Source organism: Balaenoptera ricei, chromosome 19 (genome assembly GCF_028023285.1).
Source record: "Balaenoptera ricei isolate mBalRic1 chromosome 19, mBalRic1.hap2, whole genome shotgun sequence".
NCBI classification, from domain to species: domain Eukaryota; kingdom Metazoa; phylum Chordata; class Mammalia; order Artiodactyla; family Balaenopteridae; genus Balaenoptera; species Balaenoptera ricei.
The window spans coordinates 11,155,090-11,181,619 of NC_082657.1; the positions used below are offsets into that span (position 1 = coordinate 11,155,090).

General features: G+C 46.9%; 1 protein-coding gene and 1 pseudogene across 1 annotated transcript; both read left to right on the forward strand.

Moving 5' to 3' along the window:
* The window catches only part of LOC132353967 (carcinoembryonic antigen-related cell adhesion molecule 1-like), a 902,477-nt pseudogene that overhangs the window by 476,199 nt on the left and 399,748 nt on the right, over positions 1-26,530 (forward strand).
* Positions 9,805-15,866, forward strand: LYPD5 (LY6/PLAUR domain containing 5). Its single transcript, XM_059905344.1, is given in 7 exon segments — positions 9,805-9,810; positions 11,490-11,586; positions 13,551-13,679; positions 14,272-14,448; positions 14,684-14,830; positions 15,078-15,104; positions 15,107-15,866. Coding segments are annotated over 7 exon segments (720 nt in total). The 3' UTR covers positions 15,244-15,866.

A 26,530-nucleotide genomic window follows, 5' to 3' on the forward strand; every position in this document is an offset into this window, starting at 1 on the left:
CTTTTAGTTAAAAGTGGTTGAGTATTTCAAGAAAGAGTAAGTTTATGAGAGAGTAGAAAGCAGCAGAAAATCTTTCAAAATAAGTAATAAAAATATTTATTTGGATTTAGCAATATTGAGTTAATTGTTGTAGTTTTTAAATATTCAAACAACAGAAAGTATATAAATCAGAAAAGAGACTTTCCCTACTCATTCCTTCTCTACTGAAGTGACCAGAGTTGCCATTTTTAGGTGTTCTTCCAGATTTTTCTGTACACTGAATGTATGTATAAAGATCATCTATTTTTTTGACTTCTTAAAATTAATTTATTTATTTAATTTATTTATTTTTGGCTGTGTTGAGTCTTCGTTGCTGCATTTGGGCTTTCTCCAGTTGTGGTGAGTGGGGGCTACTCTTCATTGAGGTGCGTGGGCTTCTCATTGCAGTGGTTTATCTTGTTGCAGAGCAGGGCTCTAGGTGCATGGGCTTCAGTAGTTGCAGCGCACAGGCTCAGTAGTTGTGGCGCACGGGCTTAGTTGCTCCACGGCATGTGGGATCTTCTCGGACCAGGGATCGAACCCGTGTCCCCTGCATTGGCATGTGGATTCTCAACCACTGTGCCACCAGGGAAGCCCCAAGATCATCTATTTTGTATAGAAATGGGATCATGCTATACATATTGTTTTGCTATTTCCCCTTTTCACTTGAACACAATTCCTCTACTTCATTTTCTGTCAGCTATAGAGATTTAACTCCTTCTTTTTAATGTTGAATTATTATCTAACTGTCCACTAGTCACATTGGCTAACAAGCATTTGAAATGTGACTAGTTTGACTAAGGAACTACATATTAAAATTTTATTTAATTGTAATGATTTTAAATAGCCACAAATAGCTACCATGTTGTTCAGCATAGACTAACAATTCCTCAAAGGATAAACACTGAGGTTAATTTCAGTTCTTCATTATTACAGACATGGCTTCAGTAAGCATTACTGTATCCGCATCTTTTTCTTTCAAGTCAGCATTTTTGTAAGCTAGAATCTTATATGTAAAAATGCTGGTTGATTAAGGGTTTGCTTTCAGACATTGTGATAGATACTACCCAACTCAACTGTAAAAAGACTGTAGTCATTACCAACAGCTACCTATGAGCGTTCTCATTCCCCCACATTCTCAACAATATTGTATACTATCAACATTTGTTTTTGATATTTGTTAAGTGAAAACATGGTAAGTCATAAGTTTCCATTATCAATTAATTGCCTCAGCTCACAATGATAAGCTTAACCAAAAGATGGCGCTGGAGGGATATTGCAGGAGGAGGAGGTAGGACTTTGGGAAGCTTCCCCATCCCCAGATCAACAAAACAATAAATCAGGCCCTCATTTGTAGTAACTGCCAATTCCCATGGTGTAAACAGTCTTGTCACCGCCAGTTTCTAGCTGCCAATGTGGTATCACTGAAGGTGGAGTTGGGAAGAGATGTACAGTGATACACCACGATATAATTATTTCCGCCCTACAGACACAATTGACATAATCTCAATAGCATAGATAATAGGAAGTGATGTGTTGGGTATTTATTACCTTAGTTTTCTAAATGCATTTATCGTAAGTCTACATAACTTTTAAATACAATCAGCCCTCCATATCATGGGTTCAGCATCCGTGGATTCAACCGTTAATCAAAAATAGTAAAAAAAAAAAAAAAAAAAAACCCAAAAAGTTCCAAAAAGCAAAACTTGAATTTCCTGCATGACAGCAACTATTTACATAGTATTAGGTATTAGGTACGTAATACCTAATACAAGTAATCTACAGATGACTTAATATATAGAGAAGGATATGCATAGGTCACATGCAAATACTATGGCATTTTATAAAAGGGACTCCGGCATCCTCAGCACTATCCACAGTGAGTCCTGGAAGCAAACAGCAGCAGATACTGGGGGACTACTGTAATGGTTGTGTTAACACGTCTCAATTTTTCTGAGAATCTGACCGTAGGGACCGGCTCCGGAACACTGCTACATCCATCTACAGCCATTCAGTCTGTCCCACGACTGTCACAGTAACACAGAGTCACACACACACTCACACCCCCACCACCTGCTGTGTCCCCAGTGCGGCTCCAGGAGCTGACGCACCTCAGGGACCATCAGCCTACACTGGGCCTTCCGGAGCGCAAACACGTTCAGGCACAAACGTGGTCAGGCACGTACTACCCCTGGGGACTCACCCTAGAATCCCACGCCCAAGACGTCACTCACACAAGGCTGGCGCGAGCCGACGCCTGCGCACTGCGAGCACAGACTACAACTCCCAGAAACCTCCGGGGCGGGGACGCCCCAGGGCCCTTGCTTTTCTGGCTCTGGACTACATTTCCCACAGGCCACTGGGCCCCAATAACCGTGGGTCTCGGAAGTCCCCCTAGAGCTTCCTTGTGGTTCTTGGGCTGCGCGTGTGAGCAGGTTCGGTGGAAAGAGAAATCGTTGCGGGGCGTGGAGGGGAGGGCTTTGCGAACTCCGACCCCAGCCGGCGGTGGGGATGGACGGAGGGAAACGCTCCAGGTGAACGCGAGCTGTGACGGAGGTGATGGTGTGACAGACAAGAGGGGAGGGGTCGTCAAAACAGGTGAGGGTGTCTCCAGGCTGCGTGTGATGGAGAGTCAAGTATGCGACAGCGCTGGAGTGTGCTTCAGTGACGGTGAGGGACAGACGTGGTGTAGGGGTTGCGTGTGAACATTGTGCGCGTGGTAGAGCCAAGGATACGTCACGCTGTGTGAAAGGTGATATTGCATTTGCATGACTGTGCACATGACGGGGCTGAGATATCCTGTGACAGATGGAATGGTGTGTGTGTGTGTGTGTAAGTGGGCATCTGTGCACTCGAAATGGCCAGTGTATGTCTGTGACTGCATGTAAAATACGTTGTATGAGTTTATCTGGTGACCATGACGGAGCTGGAGCGTTTCTCCGCGGCCGTGTGACAGACTAAACGTGTGTGTACACCAGAGAGAAGAGAGATTGCAGTTTGTGTATGACAGGATCAGGATGAATCTGTGACTGTGGTGGAAGTGTGTTTTTGTGTGTATCATGACAGGGCGAGGGTGTGAATGTGTTGTGTGGTTGTGACAGGTCTGGGGTGTATCAGTGATTGTGTGATACATGTGTATGTATGACCATCTATGCGTGTGACACGTCAGCATATATTTCTGTCACTGTGTGTGACAGGCATTGTGTATGTTTGTTGGGTGGGTTGTTTTTTGAGTGGGTTCTTTAGTATGATGTTTGCTCTTTCTTTTTAAAAAAACACACACTCTGGGACTTCCTTGGTGGTGCAGTGGTTAAGAATCCGCTTGCCAGGGGCTTCCCTGGTGGCGCAGTGGTTGAGAATCTGCCTGCCAATGGAGGGGACACGGGTTCGAGCCCTGGTCTGGGAGGATCCCACATGCCGCGGAGCAACTAGGCCCGTGAGCCACAATTACTGAGCCTGCGCGTCTGGAGCCTGTGCTCCGCAACAGGAGAGGCCGCGACGGTGAGAGGCCCGCGCACCGCGATGAAGGGTGGCCCCCACTTGCCGCAGCTAGAGAAAGCCCTCGCACAGGAACGAAGACCCAACACAGCCAAAAATAAATAAATAAATAAATTTTTTTTTTTTTTTAAAATAAAAGAATCCGCCTGCCAATGCAGGGGACACGGGTTCGAGCCCTGGTCCAGGAAGATCCCACATGCCACGGAGCAACTAAGCCCGTGTGCCACAACTACTGAGCCTGCGCTCTAGAGCCCGCGAGCCACAACTACTGAGCCCACGTGCCACAACTACTGAAGCCCGCGCGCCTAGAGCCTGTGCTCTGCAACAAGAGAAGCCACCTCAATGAGAAGCCCGCACACCACAACAAAGAGTAGCCCCCGCTCACCGCAACTAGAGAAAGCCCACGCGCAGCAACAAAGACCCAACGCAGCCAAAAACAAATAAATAAATGAATAAATTTATAAAAAAGAAAGAAAGAAAACAAAAAAACACACACTCTTAATCCAAAGAAATAAGTTCATTTCAATTATTAGTTTGCTATGAGTTTTCATTATTATTATGAATTTCTGTTGATTTTTTATCAAATGTCTTTTCTGTATCTACGAATATGACCATAAAATTTTTCCTCTTTATTTTGATAACACGGGAGAATACATGTTTTTGGTACATGGTAGAATACATAGATTTTTTTAAAATGTTAAACCAACCTTACATTTTTGGAAGAAACCAACTAGGGCATGATGTAAGATCTTTTTTGTAAGTTGCTGTCTACCTCTTTTAATATTTTGTTAGTACCTTGATTTATACTGCCAGCATGTTCTGGGAAACTCAGGCTGAGAAATTAGTATAAAATTGATCCTGGGCTTGGAGTACCAGGGTGCTTGGAGAAATCATCAAGGAAATTCTCTGGAGGATTGTAACTTCCATTCATGCCTTGAAGAGTTTTTACAGATAAACCCAAAGTTAACATAAGGAAACAAGCCACCATGTATTACAGTAATGAAAACAACAAACAACATAAATAGAACACCAAGAAATTAAGGTATGAAATTTATTGGGTACAGATAAAGGTATGAAATTTATCAGGTACTTACGACATAAGTTCAAAGGAAGAGGAAACTAAAAAGGATGAAACTTATAGGCTTTGTCTAACTTGGGAAGTTAGAAAACAAAGAATAACAGAATGAATGACAGAAAATGGGTCAAAGCAAATGATAAGCATAAATTAATGAAGTAGAAAACACTGATGCAACAGAGAGGCTAAACACCAATCACTGCTTATTTAAAGTGAGTATTTGAAGTGATGCACTTCTGAGATGATTAATTAATAAAACAGAGAAAAGGCACAAATAAATAATACTAAGAAGGGAAAAGACTACGCAAAGTAGAAGACTTTTTAATTAGAATAAATTGAAAACAGATGGGAATTCCCTGGCGGTCCATTGGTTAGGACTCAGCACTCTCACTGCTAGGGGCCAGGGTTCCATCTCTGATCAGGAACTAAGATCCCTCAAGCTGCACAGCATGGCCAACAACAACAACAAAACAGATGACATAACCAATTTCCTAGAAAGATACAACTTAGAATTGACAAGAAGAAATAGAGGGATTTCCCTGGTGGTCCAGTGGCTAAGACTCCGTGCTCCCAATGCAGGAGGCCAGGTTCGATCCCTGGTCAAGGAACTAGATCCCGCATGCATGCCGCAACTAAGACCTGGCGCAGCCAAATAAATAAATAAATAAATATTTTTAAAAAGAAGAAGAAGAAATAGAAACTTCTAATAGGCAATTAACCATTAATGATACAGTATCAGTAGTTTAGGCTCTAAACTCTAATCATAACTAGGCTCAGATAATTGTGTAGAAGAATTTAATTAGGGAAGGGTTCAGACACGTCTTACGTGCTATCTCATTCATATCCTCTCAGCCCTCACCTGTGCCTGGGGCCTTGGGAAACTTGTTTCTCTTGATTCACTGGTGCGGCAACCATCCCTGCATGAACTCTGGCCAATTCCACATGGGCACAACCCCGTGCCTGACCTCATGCCTGACGTCATGCCGGCACTGGGCACCTCTTGCCTCAAGCCACCTAGGCCCGTCTGGTTGTGCTTTTATCTTGATCACACAAATAAAATAGATTCTCCAAAGGGTTTTAATAGATGCTGTGGCTCAAACCTGTAACTTATTTGTGGGTAAAAGTTCATGTTTGTAAATATTTCTCTTAGTTGGCCCTGTGGGTCTTCCTATGTTCTTCATTATTGTTGCAGTTATTTTGTGAATGGGAGATGAATGACCAAGTTTCAAATCATTTAGCCCTTTAAAAATAGCCTGCAGAACCTAAGTGTCCATCAACAGATGAAGACGGATAAAGAAGATGTGGTATATATACAATGGAATATTACTCAGTCATAAAAAAGAATGAAATAATGCCATTTGTAGCAATATGGATGGACCTAGAGATTATCATACTAAATGAAATAAGTCAGACAGAGGAAGACAAATATCATATGACATCACTTACATGTGGAATCTAAAAAAATGATGCAAATGAACTTATTTACAAAACAGAAATAGACTCACATAGAAAACAAACTTATGGTTACCAAAGGGGAAAAGGCAGGGGGAGGGAGGGATAAATTAGGAGATTGGGATTAACAGATGTACATTACTATGCATAAAACAGACAGCAAGGACTTACTGTATAGCATGGGGAACTATATTCAATATCTTGTAATAACCTATAATGGAAAAGAATCCGTAAAAGAATATATATATTTGAATCACTTTAATGTATACCTGAAACTAACACAACATTGTAAATCAACTCTACTTCAATTTTTTAAAAAATAGCCTGCTGAGAGGGAAGAGGAGAGTCACATTAGGGAAAGATTCTTTGCTTACTACATGATTTATATTTAGAAGTGAAGCAAAATGATATCTTCTACTTGCTTTTATTGGTTCAACAGTGATAGTTAAATAGAACAAAAGTAACCACAAATTATTCCCCTCCTATCTACACGGTTAATGCCCTTCCACACTGATTCTGGGCAAGCCTTGTGACTTGCTGGCCAGTGACATTAGCAAACATAACTTGAGCAGAGGCATGAAAAGCACTTCCTTATTGGAGGTTGCCCTTTCTCTCTGCCCTTTGGAAACATGTCATTTCCATGTGAAAAATGTCCAGTCTAGCCTGCTGGAAGATGAGAGGCCATATGGAGGAGAACTGAGGCCTGACTGATAGCCAGCCAACTACCAGTCTTGTGAGTGAGACCATCCTAGATCATCCAACCCATCAGCTGACCACAGAAACATAAGAGAGCCCAAGAGAGATTGGTCAAGTCAGCCCATACCAGAAGAACAACCCAGGAGACACAGAGAATCAGGAGATAAATAAAGGGCTTGTTGTTAACCCTTTTTGTTTGTTGTTTGTTACGCAGCAGAAGCTAACTGATGCAGAAACATAGATAGAATAAGCAAATATGGCAAATGTTAATATAGTTGACCCTTGAACGATGCAGGGGTTGGGATGCCAACCCCACACACAGTCAAAAATCCACGTATAACTTTTGACTCCCCCCAAACTTAAATACTAATAACCTACTGTTGACCAGATGCCTTACCAATAACAAACATTCAATTAACAGGTATTTTGTATGTTATATGTATTATACTGTATTCTTACAATAAAGTACGCTGGAGAAAAGAAAATGTTTTTAAGAAAATCATAAGGAAGAGAAAATACATTTACAGTATGGTACTATATTTATCGGTACCATAAGTTTACTTGTCAGTTTACAAGATGAGTGGTCTGTCTGTCAGTACCTACATCAATATTGTCTTATATGATACAAAGCACTGTAGATGTTATATGTATTACACTAGACATCAAAAAAAAAAGGTAATGTGAAAAAAATTCATATTTATTTACAGGTGTAACATTATCATGCATTGATCACAAAGAAGCAGCAATATTATTGCTTTATGGTAGCCTAGAGTAATTGATACAATTGCTTTATGGTAGCCCAGCCTATATACTAATGAATGAATCATTATAAAATTTTTATGGCATACAGTATTACAGTCATATTCATAATACAGTATTGAGAACATTGTTACTTTAAAAAAAAACACTTACCTATGATGATAGGCTGATACACAATTTCCCCAGTTATAAGAGAGAGAGGCATACTGTACAATACTGTAATTCTTTGAAAGCAAAGTTATAAAACAGTGAGAAAACGTCTGAGTGTTAAGCTAAAATACCTTTGTTTAAGCTCACAGGAAACATCCTGACCAGGCCCTGACCTGTGAATGGCTGCAGGAAAGAAGAACCAGGAACTATTTGCAACACCTTATCACCTTTTTTTACTTTACCTCCTCACCTCCCCATCTTTGTTCTATAAAAGAAACTAGCATCCAAACCTGGGCAAGATGGTTCTTTAGGACACTAGTCCACCACCTACTCAGTCTGCTGGCTTTCTGAAAAAAGTCACTATTCCTGGCCCCAACAACTTGTCTCTCCATTTATTGGTCTGTCCTGCGGCAAGCAGTACGAGCTTGGACTTGGTAATAATTGGACCGACCCATGTAGATGCTCAAACACCGGGTAGTTGAGGACATCCACACGGATGCTCCTGTAGGTGGTTGGGGCTGGGCAGAGACTCTAGGTAATACCCCCGATCTGCCTCCTTTCTCTCTTCTTGGAGGAGCAAATCCTTGTGCTGCCCATCCTTTAAACTGGATAGTGAATAATGCGGCAAAAATTTCTATACCACTGAATTTTAAAATATCATTCAAGCACTCTACAACTACTCTTCAGCTTCTAATAAATGTTGGAATATATTGAAAATACATGTATCGCAAATAAATTTGAAACTATTCAATATGCAAAGAGAAAGTTGATTTGGTGACATCATAGGACTAAGAATTCAACTCAAGGTAGTGGGCAAACACCCTTTTAGAAATTGTACGTTACGTTCCTAAAGATTGCATCTTAGAACATAAGCCAAAGTTAACACTTTGAAAATCACCGACTTTTAAATGGTGTTTTAAGGAAAATTAATATTTTGAGAAAATAATGAGGGCATCCAATTCAATGCCCTTAAGAGCACCAAAGGGGGTAAGAATAACATAGGATTAGTAGATATGTTAACAATTGTTGAGTCTGGGTGGTGGGTATGCTATTCTCTGTACGCTTGTGTGTGTTTGAAAATTTCTACAGTAAAAAGTTTTAAAAATAGCTCTTTAATGGCTACCACATAGCATCCTCCATTTTCTCCAGTCTCTCAAATAATTAATCATTTAATTACAAAGCTTAATTACTAAAAAGTGATTACAAAAAAAAAAGAATTTCTGGGTTCATAGGGAGCTTGGAGTTCATGCTCTGTGGATGCAAGAGTCCTGCCAAAATCTCTAGACCTAGATCACTGGGTCTCCATTGGATTACCTGGATGAAATAAAATTTATATTTTATGGCAAGACAAGAAAAATTTAAACATAAAATAATTTTCTACCAGTTTGGGCCTCTGCCTTTCCCTTTAGTGTGTATTGTACATCTGCATTGACCAGACTTCCTTAGGAGATAATGTTCCTTCTTAATCTTGTAAGGGATCACGATAACCCACTACTTGCTTTGTACATACAGATCTGGATTGTGTAAACTGTCAGTACACCATTTGTTGGATAACTCTTTGCCTCAAAAGCTTATATAACTGTGCTTTGACCTCTAATGGGCGGAACAGTCCTCAGAGCTTTCTGAAAGACTGTCTCCCAGGTTATAATCCTCAGGTTGGCTCGAATAAAACTTTTCATTTCTTTCTTAGATCGACCACTGATTTTTTTTTTCGTCGACAACCTCCTGCAGTGGGGAGCTTCCCACCTGATACCTCACAGCCTCCAAAGGTACCTGAAGGTTACCAGAGTTAAAATCACACAGGCACAGCTGCACACTCACACAGTCACTTACACTCACTCACACACACACACACACACACACACACACATGCTCACACACTAAATGGGCTGGTCAGCCAACTCTTCAAGCCTCAGTCTCTGAAACTGTGAACCACTGTGAATACCTCCAATGCCCCCACCTTCCACAGGGGCCTCAGAAAACCCAGCCTCCTTTCCTGGCCAGTCTCTACTCTCCAGGGGTCCTTAGCTCCACCCTCTCCCTGAAGGGCCAGCCCCTGACAGAGAGGCAGGAACAGGAGAAACAGGAAGAATAATTTGGATACAAAACAGGTTCAGGGAAGTGAGGCCTGTTGGGAGGAGCAGGGGTTTGGCAAAATGAGGGTGAGTCCAGAACCCTAGTGAGTGTCCACAGTTCCCGGGTGTTTGCTGTCAAAGAAAAATTGCACCAAACAAAGTTAAACAGGCACAGGAGACTTTATTCAAGACTATGGCAATAAGAGAGAGAGACTGAACTCAACTCCACTGAAACAAAAGGTGGGAGAGGTTTTCAGCTGGATGAGCTAGTGGGAAAATGCCAGAGACAGAGGGGAGGTTGGTGCATGGGATGGTCCAGCACCCTGACTTACTCCTGAGTTTACAAATGTTTTTCTCTGTAATTAGGCATCTGTGTTTGCTAACTGCCACTTATTCAAGTTCGGCTCCTACCCTCCCACAGAGCCTGAGGGTCAGGGGTGTTATCTTCCTTGATGATGACATTTTGGAGGGGTGGCTCCCAGGTCCCCTGAGAAAGAGATTCCTGAGCTGTAAAACTAGCAAGAGGCTGGGAGAAAATTTACCTACATTTCAAAGGGACAGAGAAAGAATCGGCAATGACAAGTTGTCTAAAGTAGATGCTCTAAGGAAAGGGAGATTGGGGGCCTGAAGTCAGGAAGAAGTCCGTGTCAAGTTTAGTCAAGCTCAGGAGACCATTAAGGCTGTCCTGGTCACCGCCATTGTGTCCGCTCTGCCCATTCATCTGTGGGTTCGTGACCCTAGGTCTCTGCACATGCCTGGTACCCACTCTGCATGGCACGGTGAGGAGGTGTGATCCCAGCAGGCAGCGCCTCCAAGCGCAAGAAGCAAGGCAGATCAGGAGATGCCAACTTGGCCTCAGCTCCCACTACCCTCGGGAGCACCCATCTGGAAGTCCCCATCTGCCTGGTGTCTGAGTGTCCACATGGGTTTGTCTGAATCCTCAGGGGACAGTGTATCCCTCCAGTTGTCTGCCTGTGTCTCTATCTCCTCCGATATTTTAACATTCATTCATTTAAAAGTCTAATAAAAAAATGTATTAAACACCTTCTGTGGGCATGTCCTGTTCATCAAGTCTGCGTTTGTCTGTGTGTCTACATTTGCGTCTGTCCACACCGGACGTGTCTGTCTTTTTGCATCCCATGTGTAACTGCCTCTCTGGGGGGTCTCTATCTCCCTGTCAGTTTGTTTATAAGTTCCTCGATTCACTCATTCCTACAACATCACAGACATCCCCTGAGGCCACTGAGGAGTTCACAGCCTGATGCGGTGACAGACACTGGTCCAACCCAGGGTGACCAAGGCTGGGAGACGGGGGTATCTGAGGCTGAAGGTGGGTGGATGATTGTAGGGAAGCATGGCAGGTCAGAGAAGTCTTCAAGGAGGAGGTGACGTTTGTGCCTCTGGGTCTGGAGACGTGGGCCCATGTAGGTGGCATGTGCTGGGATAGAGGAAGAGAAGAGAAATCAAGAGGCCGTGTGTGCCAACCTCAGACTAGAACACAGTGTTGGGGAACAGGGTAGAAAGAGAGCCTGCAAAACACAAATCCCCCCAAAGTTAAGGGTTACAGGCCCCTAGCTCCCTCCTCCCTCAGATCCAGGAGTCCAGGCCCCATCATGATTATCTAGGAGGAAACCAGCCCAAGCAAGGGAGGGCAGGGGTGGAGGAAAGCCGGCCGGGCTGGGTATAGCCAGGATGCCTGAGGCTTTGCTGGGAGAACCAGCCAGGCAGAAGTCAGAGCAGGAGCTGTCCTCAGTGTCTCCACTCAGGTCCACAACCTGGCAATGGGAGGCCCCAGAGCCCTCCTGCTGTGCCTCTTTGGGGCTGTCCTCTTCCTCACAGGTATTCAGACTTTTGAGTTCAGTGGTAAGAGGGCAGTTGGGTGGGGGATAGCTGGACTCTCCTGGGTCTGAGGGAGCAGAGAGTGGAGGCCGGATTCCAGGGACTCAGGGAGGAGCGAACTAGGGGCCCTGATTCCTGGTTCTGAGGGAGGAGGGGGCTGGGGGCCTGGATCCTGGGTCTGAGGGAGGAGGGTCTGGGGGCCTGGATCCTGGGTCTGAGGGAGGAGGGGCCAGGGGCCTGGATCCTGGGTCTGAGGGAGGAGGGGCCGGGGGTCTGGATCCTGGGGCTGTGGGGGGAGGGGCCGGGGGCCTGGATCCTGGGTCTGAGGGGGGAGGGGCCGGGGTCTGGTTCCTGGGGCTGAGGGGGAAGGGGCCAGGGGCCTGGATCCTGGGTCTGAGGGAAGAGGGGCCGGGGGCCTGGATCCTGGGTCTTGGTTGGGAGAGGCCTGGAGACTGTGTCCTCTCCAGTTCTCTTCCCCTCCTCTGTTCTTTCCATATCACTCATTTCCTCCAGTGTCTCCGTTCCACTACTCCAGCCTTTCTCATCCTCTTTGCCCATGTCCCCATTCAAAGGTACCTCTGGGGAGCCATGGGGGCTCTTTCCAGAATGGCAGGAAACCTTGGCCTCATCCTCGGGCAACCCCTTCCCCTAGTTTGGGTAAGGACAGGGACATAGTCATATCAGGACTGAAGTGGCTACAAAGGCAGGGAATTTGAGAGGTGGGAAGGAGGTTATGCCTGCATATAACAACTTTGTGTGTGTGTGTGTGTGTGTGTGTGTGTGTGTGTGCGCACGCACGTGCACATGCTCATCCACGGAAGAGAGTTCGATTTCTCTGTGTGTCCATGTGTCAGGGTGTCCTGTGGGTCTCTGTGCTTGTGTGTGTTTATCTGTACCAGGTTTTGATGTCTGGGTGTTTGAACAAATGCTTTTATGGGTCTGTTTATCTCTGAGCCTCACTTTCTTTTTAAAAGAGATGTGTGTATAATTTTGCATCTCTGTTTCTCTTTGTGTTTGTGCATCTCTATGACTGGTGGGCCTGTATTTCTGTGTATGTGTGTTTGGGTATTTTGATGTGTATCTGTCTCTCTGTGTATCTGTTGTGTGTCTCTATGTATCTTGCATCTGAATATGATTTTAAGTTGTTTGTTTTTGTAGGCCTCTTTTTTGTGTATCTCTAACTTCGCCTAATTTCAGGGTCTCATTTTATTTGTATGTCTGTGATTCTTGGGTCTGTATTTGTCTCTCTCTGGGTATGACTTCCTGTGTTCCTGGGTCTGTGTGTTGTGATTATTTCTGTATCCACACAGTTTTCTGTCTGTGTGTGTGATTTTGCATGTGTGAGATCCTGCGCCTTGGTTTGGGGGGTTTCTATTGGAGGGTCTGGGTGGTACTCGTTTTGCTTGTGAATGTAGAACTCAATGTGAACGCATTCAGGATACTCTGTGTATATTTGTGAGATTCGCATGAGCCTGTGTCAATTTTGTTATTTTGTGTTTACGTCAGTGTTTGAGTGTTCTGTGCGTGTGTGTATCTGTATTGCTGGGGGCTGGCTGTGTGTGCACTTGTAGCATGAGATTGCACATCCCAGTGCCTGTACTGGAGTGTTTGTTTTCCATCAGTGACCTTTTAGTGCTATTGGATATCATGAGTATAGTTGGGAAAGGGATAGGCAGAACAGGAGTGAATCACTTCCTCCTTTATCAAAATCTTGGAGGGCTTCCTGGAAGAGGGTGGAGATTTGGAAGAGCCTGGGGGAAAAAAAACTGGACTGGCAGGTGCAGATGCCATTGCTGTGCCAAGAGGTAGACACAGTCATGACCAGCCACAGCGGCAGCCCCTGCTTCTTTCAGGGCAACAAGGCCTGTCTCCCCTCAGAGCAGAAGAGCCTGGCCCATGTGGCTGTCATCTGCAGGGTGGAGCCTGATTCCTTGCATAGGCTCATCCTTGGCCTGTTCCTCTCACCCCACCCCTGCTCCTCTCCCCAGGGTCCCAAGCCCTGCAATGCTACAGCTTTCAACACATCTACTTCGGGCCCTTTGACCTCAGTGGCATGAAATTCCTCAATGTCTCCTGTCTCCTCGGATGCTCTGAGGCTGTCTTATCCCTGAACACTGGTGAGGGGCAGGAAACGCAAAAAAAAAAAAAAAAAAAAAAAAGGGCGGGAGCGGGGTACAAGGACAAGGATGAAAGATTAGATGGGGTGGAGGGGGGATGGGGTGGAGGGGGATGGGGGTGGAGGGGGATGGGGTGGAGGAGGAGACAAGGGGTTGGGAAGGAACTGGGTAGAAGAGGGGAGGGAAGGTCAGGATAGAGATGTGGAGGTGGAGGGAGGAGGAGAAGGGAGAGAAAGAAGGAGGGGATAGGGGGGCAGGAGGTGGGAGGAGGAGACAGTAGGGAGCCAGGAAGAGGAGGTGGGAGAGGGCAGAAAAGAGGAAGAGGGGAAGGAGAGTAAAGGAGGAGGAGGAAAGGGTTGGTGATGAGAGGAGAGGGGGAGGCGGTGTAGAGGGAAGCAGAGTTTGACAGGGAGCGAGGGACGAAAGAGAAGGGCAGGGCTGGAGGGAGAAGCCAGGTTGAGTGAGAAGCGAGAAGACAGAGGAGCAAGAGACTTGAGACTAGAGTGAGAGAGGTGGAGAGGAGGGGGCGTGGGAGAGGAGGAGGAGGGCTGGGGGGGAGGCAGCGCGCCAGACCCCATCCCCTCGCTCCCAGGGTACGGCTCCGCAGTGACCATGGTACAGAAGGGCTGCTGGACTGGCCGGGCTATGGGCCAGATGCAGCGGAATGACAAGGCGCTGCCGCCTCACTACTCGGTGGTGCGCGGCTGCGGGACCGACTTTTGCAACGCGAACCTCCAGACCCACGACTCCCTCCCCAATCTGAGCCGAGGTATGTGAGGGGCGGGGCTGGGTGTGGGGCGGGACTGTACGGGGCTGGGAGGGGGCCCCGGCCCGCGCGCACGCGCGCGCCCGGGGGAGGGTGTGGTCTCCGCTGGGCTCCTCCTCCCGGTGCGCTGGGATTCCAGCGCCCAGGTCGGGCCAGACGGGAGCCCTGGCGCAATGCACATCCCGCACGACCGTACCGAGGACCATTACCTGAATGTGCGTCCACGCTCTCTTGCCAGCGCCCAACCCGCGGACGCTCAGCGGCGCCAAGTGCTACTCCTGCGTGGGGATCCACCCGGAGGACTGCACCCCGGAGAAGTCCCGGCAGGTCCAGTGTCACCAGGACCAAAGCATCTGCTTCCAGGGCAATGGCAGCATGACCTTTGGTGAGAGGCTGGGAGGGTGAGAGGGCCTGGGCAAGGGGAGTGGGGGCAGGGCAGGGCTGACAGGGAGACACGGCCCTGGTCTAAAGAAGGAGGCATGGTCCTGGACTGAGGGAGGAGGCATGGCTCTGGTCTAAGGAGGGGACTGGAAGGAAGTCCGAGGACCCGGTCATGGCTGTGATCTCTGACGTGGAGGTTCAGGTGCAGCTGCCTCCCTCGGTTCTGACCCTCCTCACTGCCCCCCTCCCAGGAAATTTCTCGGTCCCTGTGTACATCAGAACCGGCCCTCCTGCACCATCCAGGGCACCACCAGCCCACGGACAAACATCGACCTCCAGGGCTCCTGCTGTGAGGGGCACCTCTGCAACAAGGACTCCATAAGCCTTCACCAGCGCCTTGGGCACCGTCCCTCTTGAGGCACCCCCCCATCATAGTCCTGCTCCACATGGTTTCCCTGCTGGTTAGCACTCCGGGAGGACCCCTCGGGCATAGTCAGCCCCTCCAGCCCCTTCCTGAGCAGGATGCTGGGGCCAGGGCACACGCACCCCCTTCTCACTGCTTCAGTTCCTGGAATGTGGAAAATAAGAGTTGCACTCCTGTCTCTGTCTCTCTCTCTCTCTCTCCCTCCCGCTTCCCTCCTGACGCCCAGCCCTTACCTGGTCAGCAGGCCTGGGAGAAATTGGGCAAGGTCCCCAGCGTCCCAGGGTGGGGAGAAACATCCCAGCCCGCATGCAGAGCAAACCTGATCATAGATCCTGCTTGCTGAGCACCAGCCAGGCCCAGGCTCCCCACAACCCCATTTCCTGGTTGTGGGTTTCCTGGTCCTAGGCTCTCCCTCCAGAGCCTGGAGCCAGGTGCATGGGTTCGAATTCCAGCTTCAGCATTTTGCCTGTGGGTGACCTTGGGCAAGTTACTTAATCTCACTGAGACTATGTTTCCTCACTTGTCAGGCAGAGGTGAAAATAAAACCTACAGTAATGACAAGGTCCTACTTCACAGTGGTTGTGGTCGGGATTTAATGAATTCCCTCTCTCTGTCATCTTGATCTGTGATCATCTGTTTGAATATTTAGTCATTTAAAAATACTCATTCAGGACTTCCCTGGTGGCGCAGTGGTTGGGAGTCTGCCTACCAATGCAGGGGACACGGGTTCAAGCCCTGGTCTGGGAAGATCCCACATGCCGTGGAGCAACTAAGCCCGTGCACCACAACTACTGAGCCCATGCTCTAGAGCCTGCGAGTCACAGCTACTGAGCCCACGTGCCACAACTACTGAAGCCCACACGCCTAGAGCCCGTGCTCTGCAACAAGAGAAGCCACCGCAATGAGAAGCCCACGCACCACAATGAAGAGCAGACCCCGCTCGCTGCAACTAGAGAAAGTCCGTGTGCAGCAACGAAGACCCAACACAGCCAAAAATAAATAAATAAATTTATTTTAAAAAAAATACTCATTCAACACCTACTTATTGCTGTCTACTAACTGCAGTGCACGAGAAATATCTGGTATTTGGTAAGAGGGAAAAGGCAGTGAAAAAGTAGAATGGATGCTATTGATAAAATTTTAACTTATAAAGGAACCCTCCTACACTATTGGTGGGAATGTAAAATGGTGCAGCCACTATGGAGAACAAAAACTAAAAACAGAACTACCATATGGCCCAGCAATCCCACTCCTGGGCATATACCCAGAGAAAACCATAATTCAAAAAGATACATGCACCCCAATGTTCACTGCAGCACTATTTGCAGTAGCCAAGACATGGAATAGACCTAAATGTCCATCAACAGATGAATGAATAAACAAGATGTGGTATACACATACAATGGAATACTACTCAGCCATAAAAAAGAATGAAATAATGCCATTTGCAGCAACATGGGGTGACCTAGAGATTATCATACTAAGTAAAATAAGCCAAACAGATAAAGACAAATATCATATAATATGGCTTATATGTGGAATCTAAAAAAAAATGATACAAATGAACTTATATACAAAACAGAAATAGACCCACAAACGTAGAAAACAAACTTATGATTACCAAAGGGGAAAGGTGGGGGAAGGGATAAATTCTAATTTAACATACACACACTACTATATATAAAATAGATAACCAACAAGGTCCTACTGTATAGCACAGGGAAGTATATTCAATATCTTGTAATAAACTATAATGGAAAAGAATGTGAAAAAGAATATATAAATATTCTATATATATATATATCCTATATATATATAATGATGTGTGTGTATATATATATATATATATATATATATATATACACACACACATCATTTTGCCATACACCTGAAGCTAATGCAACATTGTAAATCAACCATACTTCAATTTTAAAAATTTAATTTATGAACATCAGGACCACCACCCACAATCCTTATATAAAATAATAAAGGGAAAGAACAGGCAGGATTAAAAGATATGGATAGACAAATATATGAAAAGATAAAAATAAAGGAAGGAAGCAAAGAAGCAAGGAAAGAAAGAAGGAAAAAAAAGCAAAGAAGAAAATATGCATATCTAATACAGTTTGCATTTCTGTAACTGGTCACAAGGCCATAGTTGATATGTTTAATTTCCTTCTTCCATTACTCATTCCAAGTTTCCTTTGCCCTCAGCTGGCTGGTGTTATTTATCAAGTTAGGCGACCCAAACCCTCATTCCTGAAAGGTCTAAATCCTTAGTGGTCCTGCATTTTTTTTGAAGGGGTTACTTATACTATGGGACATGAAATCTCTAAGAAGTGCTCCAGAGAATGCTTTGGGTTCCAGACACGGCCTTCCTTGGATCCACTCTGCAGGAGGAACCCAATTTCCCCTTAGTAATTGAGATCAGTCATCCCAGCAAATAAAGTAATCTTCTTCTTTGCCCATTGGTTCAGTGGAGTGAGGAGCCCCAAAAGGCCAGGTGACCGTCTCGCCTTCCCACTCAGTGGAAGCATTGCTGTGTCCTCTAGTGGAAGCAGGAAGCATTCTTTCCTTGGGAACCAAAACCTCCAAACCAGCAGAGCTCAAAGTCATGGGGAAGGGAGGCAAAAGTTCTGCAAGTGGGTATTACGTGTAATAGTGAGAGGGGCCCCTGCCACCCCTCGCTAGCCATGTATTCAGGCTTGAGGGTTGGGGGAGAGAGCACTCAAAGCACGTGCTGCATCCTGTAAGACAGAACCCCATCCTTTCAGGGTATTGATTCCCAGTTGGCAACAAGAACCGAGTCATTCCATTATTTTACCAGGTGAGCTTCTTCTAGGTGATGGGGTATGAGGTAAGACTGGTGAAATCTATGGGTGTGAGCTCGTAGTCACACTTCATTCACTGTGTAATGAGTTCTCTGGTCAAAGCTGACACTGTGTGGAACACACGGTGGAGGAGGAGACGCTTGGCCGTCCTGGTGAGGGGCTTAATGTACGGTGGGAGGAGCAAGGAGAGCCCTCATCCTCCAAGTTTCCAGTGATACACAGAGGAGTGCTTCAGACACGGATCTTGGAAATGAAGCTGAAAGGTGGTAGAGAATCAGCATTACCAAACGTGGTTTTGTACACACCGGATCCATCATTCATGGAGATCCGCCTATGTTCCTGGCCATGCTCTGGGCACTGGGGCCACGGAGGAGAGTCCCAGGTCTGGAGGAGCTCCCAGTCGGATGGAAGAGGCAGATCTGTTCTTAGACAGCCACAAGCCCATGATGGAGGGATGTGCAGGGACAAGAAGAACGAGCGTTGGGGGAGGGATACACTGGGGCTGGTGCCAGAGGGAGAAGAACCTGGTGACAGGTCTCAAAGCATGCTGTATGGACAGAGACAGGGACAGCAGTCCAGGCAGAGGGACACGCCCATGCAAAGACAGAGACACAGAGGCAGAAGTAATCCCAGCAGAGATTCAAAAAACATTTGTAATGCATTCTTCTGGGCTGGGTGATCCTGGAGAACCCCACTCTTGAAGAGTTCTTGGTCTGACGAGGACACAGACTAGGGCCCAGATGGACATAGCACCCAGAGAGGTCAGGGCAGTAAAGAGGGGGAAGTACTTGGGCTGGAAGGGCTGGCAGGTAGAGAAAAAAAACCTCTGACTGGGGGTTAGGGCATCAGGAGTGATTTCATAGAGAATGGAGCCTGTGCTGGGTCGTGAATGATGAGGGAGGTCACCAGGTGGACAGAATGAGGAAGAGCATTCCAGACAGAAGGGCCAGCCCACACAAGCTCATGAAAGGAAACACTTGGTTTGCTTGCTTTTTATTATTATTGAAGTATAGTTGATTTACAATGTTATGTTAATTACTGCTGTACAGCAAAGTGATTCAGTTATACATATATATACATTCTTTTTTTAATATTTTTTTTCTATTATGGTTTATCATAGGATATTGAATATAGTTCTCTGTGCTGAACAGTAGGACTTGTTTATCCATCCTATATATAAAAGCTTACATCTGCTAACCCCAACCTCCCAATCCGTCCCTCCCCCAACCCCCTCCCCCTTGGCAACCACCAGTCTGTTCTCTATGTCCTTGATTCTAGGAAACACTTGTTAAATGGCAGAGGGACAGCAGGACAGAAGCAGGAACAAGTAAGAGACAGAGGGAGCTGCAAGGAGGGACAGTCGGCAAACATTTATAACCTATTCTTCTGAGCCGGTGACGCCAGGGACCCTGCAATGAGTCAGACCCAACCCTGTCCTCCTGGTCTGGAAAGAGTCTGTCACAAACCTGGAGGCTGATGGTTGGTAAATTATAAAGTATGGGGGTCTAGGGGAGCTCCAAAGAGGAAGACCAGGGAAGGCTTCTGATAGGAACGAATCTCTGAGAAGACACCTAAGTGACAAGTAGGAATTGGCAAAGGAGCGAGAGGAAGGGCGGAGTGCGTAAAGGCCTGGTCTGTGCACAAAATGTGAGAAAAGAAGATGAGGACGAAGGGATGGCAGCGCTCCTGAGGGGCTTAAAATGTCAGATGAAGCTGAAGTTTCCTGAACTTATTCTGCAGCCAGTGGGGATCCATGGAAGGGCTTCGAGCAGGGGAGAGGTATGGTCGAAGCCAGGGGATGGGAAGCTCTCCCTGTGACCATGCAGGGGACAGACTGCGGGAGTGAGACTGAAGGCAGGGACACCAAGGAGAGGCTGGTGAAGGGGTCTCTCATTCATGGTCTCCAGGGTCAGGGGCCACTTAGTGTTGAGGGGCTTGGAGGGAGAAAGAAGGAATGAGAAAACAGTGTGTAAGGGCTGAGGAGTAAAGTTCCTTATGCATGAGGATAGTGGCTTCCTCTGGAGATTGGGAAGAAGGCGGTGGTCATAAAGAAGCACACAGGAAGATTCTGGGGAGTGGCAGTATTCTCTCTGGGTGTGTGGTAATTTCATGGGGATACACAAATGTGATCATTTGTCCAATATAAATCTCTATATGGTATGCACTTTCTGCACGTATGGTATATTGCATACAAAAAAAAATACTAATGCCAACAGCAAAGTCAAGGCAAGAGCCTAGGTTTTTGGACTCCCATATTGTGGCTTTCTAATCTTTGGTGACAGAGGTCAGGATGCTGGCTATCTCTGGTGTATCAGTTGGGAGACGGTTCAGGAGAACCTCTTGTGGCAATGGAGATGCTCTGTGACTTGCTTGAGGTGATGGTCACACGTGTCTATACACAGGTAGAACTGCATCAATTTGTACACTTAAGATGTGTGGGGGACTTTCCCGGTGGTGCAGTGGTTAAGAATCTGCCTGCCAATGCAGAGGACACGGGTTCGAGCCTTGGTCAGGCAACTAGATCCCACATGCCGTGGAGCAACTAAGCCCGTGCACCACAACTACTGAGCCTAGGCTCTAGAGCCCGGGAGCCACAACTCCTGAGCCCACGAGCCACAACTACTGAAGCCCATGCGTGCCTAGAGCCCGTGCTCTGCAACAAGAGAAGCCACTGCAATGAGAAGCCCCCGCTCGCCGCAACTAGAGAAAGCCCGCGTGCAGCAACGAAGACCCAATGCAGCCAAAAATAAATAAATTAACTAATTAATTTTAAAAAAAGATTTGTGACCTTTCCAATGTGTAAGCCATACCTCCACAGAAAGAAACAAAATTAAAATACGACATACAATTAAATGATATCATGTCTGGGATTTGCATGAAAATAATATAGGAAGTGAGGAAGCGGGTGGAGGCACAGAAGAAATGCAATTAACCATGAGTTGGTATTTGTTAGATGGGTACGTGAGGTTTATTATACTCTTCTGTTCACTTCTGCTTGTTTGAAGTTTTGCGTAATAATGAATATATATGTATGTGTATACATGGATAGATAGATAGATAGGCGATAGATAAAAGAAATACCTGTTGAAGCCAGTGACCCAGGCACTTCCTCCCTTCAGAACTCAGATGCCTGCTCCTCTCAGTGATCCAGGTGGTCCAGTGCTTGGATCATGCTCACATCGCCCCTCTCCTAAGATTCTGTTGCCCTCCCCAGGTTAATGCACGTGGGAGCCTAGGTCAGCACCAAGGACAGATCCACAGCATTGGGTCTCAGAACCACAGACAGCAACTCAACTAATAGGTGAGACAAAGGACAGGGAAATGAGGAAATGATATCCTTCCCATTTCCAGAACAGTGTGGAACAGGGCAGGAGGGTAGAGTCGAAGAAGAGCCAATCAGTACTACTGAATAAGAGTATTCCTTCAACAAATAGCCATTGAGCATCTCTTATGTGCCAGGCACTGTTCTAAATACTGGGGATGGCAAAATCCCTGTCCTGAACAAGTAGAAAAATAAGAAAACAGGATCATTTAGATAAATGCCATATGCCATGATAAAGACATAGCAATGAAATATGATACAGAGTTATTTATGGGGTGGGAGAGGAGCATTTCTGAAGAGATGGTCAAGGAAGAGGCTATATTGAAAAGAGAACTGGATGAAGTAAGGAAATGATCCAAGAGGAGACTGGAGGTAAAAGCATTCAGGCAGAGGAAGAAGCAAGCAGCAAGATGTTGAGGCAGGAAAGAGCATGGCATGTTTGAGGATCAGCAAGAAGGCCAATGTGATGGAGCAAAGTAAGTGGATGGAAAAGTGGCAGGAGGGGTTTTGGTAAGATAAGAGTAGACACACAGAGAGAAAGAGATAGAGAAAGAGAGACAGGAAAATATGAAAGACGAGCAGAGACTGAAAGAGTCAAGAAAGACCCAGAGGCAGAAAGAGAGAAGCAAAATAACACTAGCTGTAATTTATAAAGTGCAATTTCCATTATCTATTCTAATACCTATTTATATATACGTACTCATATATATTAATATATACATACTTTTTATTATGGAAAACTTCAAACATAAAAGTGAACAGAAAAGTGTAATATTTATTGTTATTATTATATAACAAACCACTCCAAAATTTAGTGTCTTAAAACAAAAAGTGCATTATTTCTCATGATCCTGTGGGTTGACGGGGCACTTCTGCTGGTCTCATGCAGCTACATTCAGATGGGGCTGGACTGGGGCTTTTGGCCAGGGTGCTTTGATTCTCCTCTGCATGGCCCCTCCATGTGACTAGCTTGGGCTTCCTCACAACACGGCAGTCTTAGAGTTCTAAGAGAACAAAAGCAAAAGCTTCTAGTTCTCTTAAGAACTGGACCTGGAACTGGCCCAGCATCATTTCTGCCACATTCTATTAGTCAAAGCAAGTCACAAGCCAGCCAGATTGAAGGAGAAGAGACACAGACTCTACCTGTTGGTGGGAGAAGCCACATACCAGCACAGAGGAGGAGGAATTACTGGAGCCAGCTTGGGAAACAATGTGCCATGAGGGCTTAATGTATGCCAGGTCCCGTGCTGAGGGCCACAGATATTCCACCTCACCTAATCCTCAAGCAGCCCTGTGACACAGGGTATAATCATCCCCCCATTTTACAGGTCTCATAGGACACAAAGCTAGGGATAGCAGAGCTAGATGTGAACTCAGGTCTGTCTCTAAACCAGGCTGTATGTGTGTTATGTTATTATGTTCCACCCAAAAATAAAGTCAGTGACCATGGCCATGTCAAGGCTTAACCCAGGGCTTCCCTGGTGGCTCAGCGGTTAAGAATCCGCCTGCCAATGCAGGGGACACGGGTTCGAGCCCTGGTCCGGGAAGATCCCACATGCTGCGGAGCAACTAAGCCCATGTGCCACAACTACTGAAGCCCGCACTCCTAGAGCCCGTGCTACACAACAAGAGAAGCCACCGCAGTGAGAATCCCGCGCACCGCAATGAAGAGTAGCCCCCGCTCGTCGCAACTAGAGAAAGCCTGCGCAGAGCAACAAAGACCCAATGCAGCCAAAAATAAATAAATAAAATAAATAAATAAATTTTAAATTAAAAAAAAGGCTTAACCCAATTGACCCAAAGTCTCTAGATACCCAGATTGCGAGATATATATCTATAGATAGATAGATAGATAGATAAATAGCTTAGCATAATATAATACATAATTTTTAATTGGTTGGGAACACAGAGGTACAAAGGATAAACTAAAAGCAGAGGGCTTCCCTGGTGGCACAATGGTTGGGAGTCCGCCTGCCAGTGCAGGGGACGCGGGTTTGAGCCCTGGTCCAGGAAGATCCCACATGCCGCAGAGCAACTAAGCCCATGCACCACAACTACTAAGCCTGCCCTCTAGAGCCCATGAGCCACAACTACTGAGCCCACGTGCCACAACTACTGAAGCTTGCATGCCTAGAGCCCGTGCTCCACAACAAGAGAAGCCACCGCAATGAGAAGCCCACACACCGCAACAAAGAGTAGCCCCTGCTCACTGCAACTAGAGAAAGCCCGCGCACAGCAACAAAGACCCAATGCAGCCAAAAATAAATTTAAAAATTTATTTAAAAAATAAAATCAAATAAAAATTAAAAAAATAAAAGCGGAGAGGCATGCACTTGGGGACAAAGACCAGGAGACAGAAACTCAGAAGCAAGGCCAGTGAGATACAGAGAGAAGCAGACTCACAGAGACAAAGCAAAAGCAAAAGAGAGATTGACAGAACCACAGGGTCTCCCTCCTTTATCCAGGAAGCTCCATGGGGGCAGGGATTTTGTCTGTTTAGTTATTACTGTATCCCCAACGTGTAGAGAAGTACCTGACTCTCAATAGGTGCGCAATAGATGGGACACTAGGCTGGAAAAGCACAGAGCCTGCAGTTCCCCCAAACACCACCAGATGGCAGTATCCCAATGCCCCGAAGCCTCCAAATGCCTAAATCCAAAAGACAGCAGTTGGAGGATTTGCCGCCACAGGCCTCAGACTTTCTGGACGTCTTCCCCTGGGCTGAGCCCCGCCTTTCCCTGCACAAGCCCTGGGTGATGAGTGACCTTTCCATCTGAGACTACCTCTTCACCCGCTCCGCCACCCTGCCGAGTTAAACAACTCTTTCTTTGTCCTTGGCCCCTTCAGGCTGGGCTCCAAGGCATCTGGGTCCTTTCCAGGCCCGGAGATGGGGCTGGGATGAAGGTGGGGCAGCTGGAACGAGGCCAAGGAAAAGTCCTAAGAACTTTGGAATCAGTTCTTCTAGTCTTCCTGGACCAGGAGTATGGGTCCAGCCCCCTCCTCCCTCAGACCCAGGGTCCAGACCCCCAGCCCCTCCTCCCTCAGACCCAGGATCATGGTCCCCGGCCCCTCCCCCCTCAGACCCAGGATCCAGACCCCCGGCCCCTCCCCCCTCAGCCCCAGGATCCAGACCCCCGGCCCCTCCCCCCTCAGACCCAGGATCCAGGCGCCCGGCCCCTCCCCCCTCAGACCCAGGATCCAGACCCCCGGCCCCTCCCCCCTCAGACCCAGGATCCAGACCCCCGGCCCCTCCCCCCTCAGACCCAGGATCCAGACCCCCGGCCCCTCCTCCCTCAGCCCCAGGATCCTGGTCCCCAGCCCTCCTCCCCTCCAAGTCCCTTGCAGCTGCCCTGCTCCCTCCTCTGGGCAGAGAGGTCCTCTGGCGCTCCCCCTCCCTGTCTTTTACAGAGACCCCTCTCCCCCTCCACGCCCCCCTTCCAGGGTTGAGACCAAAGCTGAGTCACAGGAAGCGCTGCGGCCCTGAGTCACCAGCCCCCTCTCTGGGCTGCAGGGAGCTGGCTCTGGAGCAGTGTGCTACCAACTGACCCCCATAGCCCAGAACTTCCATTTGGAGGCAGGTGCCCTTCCCACTGTGACCCATCGCCGCCCACCCTGGCATCTCCCACACCCTGCCTACTCTCCGCTTTTCTCTTTTAGTCGTGGTGTCTTTGGAGGCAAAATTTCCCTCTGCTCCAACTTCCCTGTCTTGATTCTGACTCCTGCTTTCTCTTCACCACTAGGTCTCTTCCGTCTCCAGCTCTTTGAGTTTGTAAAAACTTCTCCCTCCCACCTCCTCCCTCCCCTCTCTCTCCCTCCTTCTCTGTCTGTCTTTCTCCCTCCCTCTCCTCTGGCTCCAACATTCAAGGTCTCTCTCCCCTCAGTTTTTCACAGTTGCCTGCACTGGAGCACAGAGGCTGTGGAAGGCCTGGGGCTAGAGGTCTCTGTTCCGTGGCCACTGACCCTCTCAGGCAGCCACAGCCTCTGGGTCCCTGGCCTTTGGCCCCTGAGCGAGGCTGGAGTGGAACTGGGAGGGGCAAAGCTGTTCCCAGCTGTGCCCCTGAACAGGAGAGAGAAACTGAGGCAGAGATGAGCTTAGAGAGGCCCAGAGACACAGAGCACTAGAGACAGAGAGAGGATGAGACAGAAAAGAGAGCACAGGCAGAGACGGAGACAGAGTCAGAGAGCAACAGACAGACACAGAGAGCGACGAACACAGAGAGGGACAGGGGCAGGGAGCGAGAGTGAAAGAGAAAAGCAGTGGGGGGCTTCCCTGGTGGCGCAGTGGTTGAGAATCTGCCTGCCAATGGAGGGGACACGGGTTCGAGCCCTGGTCTAGGGGGATCCCACATGCCGCGGAGCAGCTGGGCCCGTGAGCCACAATTACTGGGCCTGCGCGTCCGGAGCCTGTGCTCCACAACAAGAGAGGCCGCGATAGTGAGAGGCCCGCGCACCGCGATGAAGAGTGGCCCCCGCTTGCCACAACTAGAGAAAGCCTTCACACAGAAACGAAGACCCAACACGGCCATAAATAAATAAATAAATAAATAAAAATTGAAAAGCAGTGGGATCATAGGATCTCACTTATACGTGGAATCTAAAAAAAAGGGTACAAATGAACTTATTTACAAAACAGAAGTAGACTCAGAGACACAGAAAACAAACTTACGGTTATCAAAGGGGAAAGGGTGGGAGGGAGAAATTGGGAATTTGGGATTAACGGATACACACTACTGTATATAAAATAAACAACAAGGACCTACTGTATAGCACAGGGGACTACCTTTAATATCTTGTAATAACCATAATGGAAAAGAATCTGAAAGAGAATATATATATTATATATACATATATATAACTGAATTACTTTGCTGTACATCCGAATCATTGTAAATCAACTATACTTCAATAAAAAAATTTTTAAAGCAGTGGGATGCAGGGATAGACACAGAGACAGAGATCCTGAGAGACACAGGGACACAAAGAGAGGCAGAGCCAGAGACAGAAATGGAACCAGAGAAACGGACAGAGAGAGACAGAGCCAGAAGACACTTAGACAGAAAGGAGACAAAGGCATAAAGGAGAGGAAAACAGAGACAGAGAAAGACAGACGGAGAAAGAGATAAAGAC